The 6,383-nt window shown below is 39.6% G+C and overlaps 1 protein-coding gene across 2 annotated transcripts; it reads right to left on the bottom strand.

The window, feature by feature from the left end:
* Positions 1 to 83: 83 nt before the first annotated feature.
* LOC101739782 (uncharacterized) lies at positions 84 to 5,563 on the bottom strand. 2 transcript variants are annotated; one of them, XM_062674453.1, is made up of 5 exons: positions 5,346 to 5,563; positions 5,027 to 5,131; positions 3,742 to 3,807; positions 1,267 to 1,423; positions 84 to 873 (listed from the first exon to the last, which is right to left on the bottom strand). In XM_062674453.1, the coding sequence occupies exons 2-5, from the start codon at positions 5,033 to 5,035 to the stop codon at positions 674 to 676; spliced, it is 432 nt and encodes a 143-aa protein (XP_062530437.1). In that variant the 5' UTR covers positions 5,036 to 5,131; positions 5,346 to 5,563; the 3' UTR covers positions 84 to 673. The 2 variants fall into 2 exon arrangements, with proteins under 2 accessions (XP_062530437.1, XP_037874016.1); XM_038018088.2 differs by having other exon boundaries at positions 5,027 to 5,522.
* Between the last annotated feature and the right edge of the window lie 820 nt (positions 5,564 to 6,383).

Raw genomic sequence — 6,383 nt, 5'->3', positions numbered from 1 at the left:
CGGCGATGGGGCCCGATCGGGGTGAGGGGTCGGGGAGGGAAACAAAAATCACTTCAATCCTTAAAAATAAAACTGCAAAGAAATAATTTCTAATTTAATTATATTTATACATTTAAATATATACATTTAAGTTAAATATATAAATTTATACATTTAAATAAATGGTGTCAATCGGAGCTGCACTGGCTCTTACGTTAACAACAATAAAAGCAAACCAAGAGGTGCATCATTTAAGACTTACGTCTAACTAATCTATAAAAAAATGAATTGCTGTTTGTTAGTCTCGCTAAAACTTGAGAACGGCTGGACCGATTTGGCTTATTTTGGTCTTGAATTATTCGTGGAAGTCTAGAGAAGGTTTAAAAGGTAGATAAATATAAAAATGCTCGGAATTAAATAAAAATAACAATTTTGTTTTTCCTTTGATGTGTCCCCCGTCGGACGGATTCCTTTTGTTTTAAGTTTATTTTATACAAAAGTTTAGGTCTTTTATTTATCGATTTAGGCACTACGAAGTCTGCCGGGTCAGCTAGTCGGGAAATAAATCTTTTTCTCGTATTAAACTTAGGAATGTATACATATTATTATGTGCATATTAAAAAATAAAGTCATTTTTTTTTAATATACAATAGTTTCTAATGCCAGGGCTGTCACATGAATAAAATGGATATAATTAAAACCGTTCTTTTGCGTTGATTGTCTGCCCGAACCGCCTCTGTGGCTGCCCGTCGTAATGCATTGGGTCGATGGGGAACTGGCAGATGCCGTTGCAGCCCGCGGGCTCCTCTCCAGGCTTCAAACGACAAATCTTATCGCCGCACACATATTCGCCTTTCCTTAACATATGTTCTATACCGCCGCGTCTGTGAGGACCTGTCATTTGAAATACAGGGTGTCAGGAGACCGCTTCCGAAAATGAACACAGAGGATAATGGTGGCTTATTGTTGGTAGGAACTCTTCTGAGTCCGCGCGGGTAGGTACCACCACCCTGCCTATTTTCTGCCGTAAAGCAGTAATGCGTTTCGGTTTGAAGGGTGAGGCAGCCGTTGTAACTATACTTGAGACCTTAGAACTTATATCTCAAGGTGGTTCGCGGCATTTAAGTTGTAGATGTCTATGGGCTCCAGTAACCACTTAACACCAGGTGGGCTGTGAGCTCGTTCACCCATCTAAGCAATAAAAAAAAACCATTAAAACAAGACATGACCTAAAGGTCTTAGCTACCAGGCCATAAATCCTTTTTTTTAAAAACAATCGATGCTCACTCTGTCTTCCTTTGATGGGTGCATTAATTTGATGTCGTTTCGGCCGAGATAGACCCATCACCTCGTCCCGTGGCGGACGATTGACCAGCCTCCGCTCCATGTTGATGGGGACCGAAGCTCCAAGCCACAGGATCACGCAGAGGACAGCGGCGAACAGCTGTAACGAGAGTTGTTGCCTCAAATGATAGATGGCGCTGTAGTAAGATGCTAGGCGTTCTTAATTTGAATCAGATAATCATACTCAGAATAATACGCCCGTTGTTCTAGTATAGTGTGTGTGATGCGTGCGATTGGGCCCGTGTACACATCTCGTACTTTTTCAAATTAATTACGTATTTCATATGTTCGCGAAAGACTACCCGAAGAAAAAATAAAAGATAAAACATTGTTAAATAAATAGATAGATAAAAAAATTAAATTACCTACTGGTATGTAGTTGGACGTATTTTGAGCCCGTCCGGGTAGGTGGCAAGACTGCCAAGTTCCACCAATTTTAACCGCGATGCAGTCATTATTCCGATTGGTAGGGCGGGACAGCCGCTCTATATAATACTGGACAAAATGTCTGCCTGATGGTGGTAGATCCTCTCGTGAGTCCGTACGGGTAGGTACCGCCGCCCTGCCTATTTCTGCCGTGAAGCAGTAATGTTTTTCGGTTTGAAAGGTGGGGCAGCCGTTGTAACTATACTGAGACCTTAGAACTCATATCTCAAAGTGGGTGGCGGCATTTACGTTATAGATGTCCATGGGCTCCGGTAACCACTTAACACCGGGTGGGCTGTGAGCTCGTCCACCCATCTATGCAATAAAAAATGTTTTATATTGAGTGCTCCATCTTTGGATCGAAAGCATGGAGCGCCATCACATTCAGTTCATTGTTAGAAATTCAAATTCAGACAAAATAATAATATGAGAACAAATAAATAATGATACAAACCCGTCAAATTTTTATAAGCTGTTTGTTGATTTAATGAAAGCAAACTATATGGATCATAATTTGCGTTTTAAGCTATTGCATAGCTTTTGTCGCGGGCTTTGAGTGCGGTGACCAAATCAAGAAATTTCGTAACGAAAATAAAACCTACCACCCGCCCACTCCGCCTACTATTTAGCTCTCGTTCAACACATTCACACGTTGCGCTGATGTAGTGTTTGGGAATAAGCGCGCGGCGTGACGTCGCACTGCATGAGCATCATGAAAAGTCTGCCCATCTCTCTCTCGCACAGTCTAGCTTATGAGTGTGAAGGGGGCAGTTCATGTTGTGTTTGTGTTAATGTTTATAAACATAGCGTGGTCTTATTTTATTATTGTTTTAATATTAAATTATCATTGTCTAATTATAATTGCATAAGTTGATAAAAAATGCTATGCCATAGCTTTACCGCGGCAGTCTCCGAGTGCCACACGTTTTTAATATTAAAATGAATGCAATTTAAAATGCTGTGCGCACGCCACGTCTGCGCGACATATCGCTTTAGCTGTGTAAATTGATTTATGGTATCATTAAATAAACGAAAATAATATGAAATATGAGCAACACATGGCGCAAGCCAATATTTAATTTTAAGAAATCAATTTTTAATAATATGAAGTAAAACAATGTACCTTAGAGTTTTAGTGAATACATACATAAACATATACACAAATTATCTCGTGATAGAATCTTAAAAAAAGCCATTCTCTTTGCCATTTATGTGGCTATGCTGTGACTTTCGTTATATGAGTCGTCTATTATCAAAGCCGGCAATCTGACTTTTGGACAATGATTGGTAAATCAGAAAAACGAATTATTGACTTTGTATTCCATTGGCAGTCACAAAACTCTTCGGAACGACATCTTAGATAAATAACAGGTTAACTATTAACCTTCATTTAATGCAGGTTTTGAACCGTATTCTTTGAAGGAGACGATTATATTCAAATCAATCTGAATTGACATATCAATAAAAAATTTTTGTCCAAATGCACAGATTGCCACCTTTGATAATAGACGACTCATATGTAATAAATAAGTGGACTTATTGCAAAGCAGGCTATCGTTAGCAGGCAGGCGCCACCTATCGTTCTTTTTTGGTACATAGCAGACAATTTATCAGAAGTACGAAAAATATCTAAACAAAGCTATAGACTTTGTCTTTGCGCTTAGAGCTCGAACCCGAAGAAGTATTTTTCGATTTTACACAAGATTAGTGGATTTAACGTAAAATTAACGGACCAAAAATGACAAAGAAACAAAAAAAAATATCGAAGATTAATTTCGTATTAAGGTAATATAATAATTACGGTTTTAAATCGAAACCTCAAAGCTATTCTTTCCTGTTCCTTCATCGTGGAAGTTGTACATTCATTAACGTAACGGTATTACCGTGAATAACAAGTCGGTATTTAGTCTGTGACCAACCATTTGAATCAATTAATAATAAATTAAAAACTATTAGAGACCAATAAACTAATAAACACGGTAGGTACGTTACCATTAACTTCATTGTTAGCGAGACGTGCGCGCAGCTCCTAGTGTTGATCACGACTGGTTCTCCTTGCTGAATTAAAACAAAACGCTGTTTGGTCGTTCCGTACTCATTCTGAGTCATGTCCACTAAAACATACCGGCACTTATCTGCTTGTTTATGTCTAGTGTAGCCGGAAAGTTGTGGGATTCTTCATTCTCATCGAAAGCCTGTCCACTTTTTTTTTAATGCTTAGATGGGTGGACGAGCTCATCGCTCACCTGGTGTTAAGTGTTACTGGAGCCCATAGACATCTACGACACAAATGCGCCACCCACCTTTATATATAAGTTCTAAGGTCTCAAGTATAGTTACAACGGCTGCCCCGCCCTTCAAACCGAAACGCATTACTGCTTCACGGCAGAAATGGGCAGGGTGGTGGTACCTATCCGTGTGGACTAACAAGAGGTCCTACCACCAGTAAAAAATCACTTATTAAATCACTAAAGTTAGAGAAGCTTTGTGAAGAGACATGGCCGGACAATATGCGGCTACTGCTACTACTACTGAATGTTATTATTTACTTATTCTTAAAACATCTTAGAACAATGATTTCAGACGCCTACTTAAAGCTATTGTAAATTTTCGATACACTATCCGATGGATGACTAATTCTCTTTTTTCTTCCCTACCTATGCTGATAGTCTTGAGAGACTATTTCAGGTTCGCCCTAACGTGTAGGTGAGCTCACGAGGCTCAAGTCGGAGTGTTGCTAACACTGGCCCTAGCAAGAACAGTGCTTCGCAGAATCTACCACCGGATCGGAAACACGACCCACTGAGAAGATCCGGCAAGAAACTCACTGAGCTGTGTCTGTGGGTTAATTTGCTCGTCGAGCCCTTCGTCGCAAGCGACGGGTTCTATGAGGGCGGTGACCGTTGTTTGTGGTACCTAAAAGCACCGTTAATAAATCGGGAGGATCCGTAATGACGTGTTTTGGGCGACGTTGACCTAATTCTCAATAGACAAACAAAATTAGAATTTGTTTTGACGTGATAATGTCTTATAAATCAATGAACACCGCTGTACTCACGAAAATGTGTCACGTTCCGCCTGAGCCTGAGCGTGCAAGCGAGAGCGCGGAACAAATAGAGAGGCACGATCGGTCCAAGTGTTCCTTGTGACACATTTATCTCTCTTATCGCGTGACGTCAGAGCTAGCGGTTCGTGTAGTTCTGCTACAGAGGTTATCACGTAAAACTATCGTCCGTAAACGAACTTGAAAGACAACTAATTATAATTTTTTACCTACCTTTATCATAAATCTAGTAGTCTGGCAGCGGCCTGGCGATGCCTCCTAACATTGCTGATGTGCATGAGCAGTGACCACATAGCATCCTATCGACCGTACGGTCATCTGACAAAGATAAATTTACACTTTATGCCATCCGGAATGCCACTGCCAACATTTAGACGCATTATCCATACCGAATAATTGGAGTCCGCTTATATTTTTAATCTATAATCCCATAAAAAAATACGCCGTCTTTTTATTATCGCTATATTTAATACATTGTATTCGAATTTGATGGACGTTAACTTTAAAATAATTTCTGAATACTTGCACTCACATGACGCACCCACAGATTAATTTGTCTTAATGTTTAATTAATTGATTTGAGCACAGAGGTTTATTTTTGTGACACAATTATGAATTATAATTATTATTACACGAACATTTTTAATATTAAGTTTATGTTTTGTTTAAATTTACGACAAGCATACTAATCAGTTGCATTTAAAGAATACCACTATTTACTTCATATCCGAAGCGGTTAATGTTGTAATCAATATGATCGGCACATAGATTATCAGTTTGAAACATAATCTAATAGATACTTACGATTTAAAGTGGGTTGATTCAAAACAGTTATTTGAGAAAGCGTGCTCATCTGTCAACAAGTTTTTCGTGAGAAATTTCAAATTTTAAATCCTTATTCTATCAGGTTTCATGGCGGTTTTTAAAATCAGTGATCGTTGACAATGATGGGAAGGAATACCTACATGTCCTTGTCAAAAGTAAATTTAGCCTTATTTTCTTATTATCCTTATTCTAAGGGAAGTAACATCGGAAAAAAGCTCTCTGCCATCTGCCGGGACCGTGTTATGAGCTTGTCTTGAGCGTGTCTTTAGCTTCTTCGGACACATAACGCGGTCTCCCAGACATGAATTAAAGAAGCTCATAATTTCGGGTCGTATAGAGGGCAAGCGCGTCGTGAGCAGAACATCAGCCAGATGGTCAGATCTAGCAAGAGAAGCACTTGGTCTCCCAGACATTAATTAGAGAAGCTCATAATTTGGGACGCATAGAGGGCAAGGGTGCCGTGGGCAGAACACCAGCTAGATGGTCAGATCTGGTAAAGGAAGCGGTTGGCGGTAGTCTGTACCATGCGTTCCATGCCACCCATGATCGAACATTGGAGGAACGTCACATGTAGCCACGATCCTTAGTAGTGAGGGAACGATATAGAAGAAGAAGAATTTTCTAATTAATTTAGATTAATAGATAAGGATCATCTGATGGAGCCCTGACATTGTTATTCGGCAGGGTAGATATGGGGTGCATTCGAAAAGACCTACACTCAGCATTGGGTGGACTCGGGTTAAAG

Source organism: Bombyx mori, chromosome 20 (assembly GCF_030269925.1).
Source record: "Bombyx mori chromosome 20, ASM3026992v2".
In the NCBI taxonomy this organism is placed as follows: Eukaryota; Metazoa; Arthropoda; class Insecta; order Lepidoptera; family Bombycidae; genus Bombyx; species Bombyx mori.
The sequence above is the reverse complement of the archived record's forward strand: the minus strand, read 5'-3'. Positions and strand labels throughout refer to the sequence as shown.

Coding starts and splice junctions, on each gene's coding strand:
- LOC101739782 (XM_062674453.1), bottom strand. Junction 1,424..3,741: donor CGCTAACAATGAAGTTAATG/GTAACGTACCTA, acceptor CTCTCGTTACAG/CTGTTCGCCGCTGTCCTCTG. Junction 874..1,266: donor ACCCATCAAAGGAAGACAGA/GTGAGCATCGAT, acceptor TTCAAATGACAG/GTCCTCACAGACGCGGCGGT.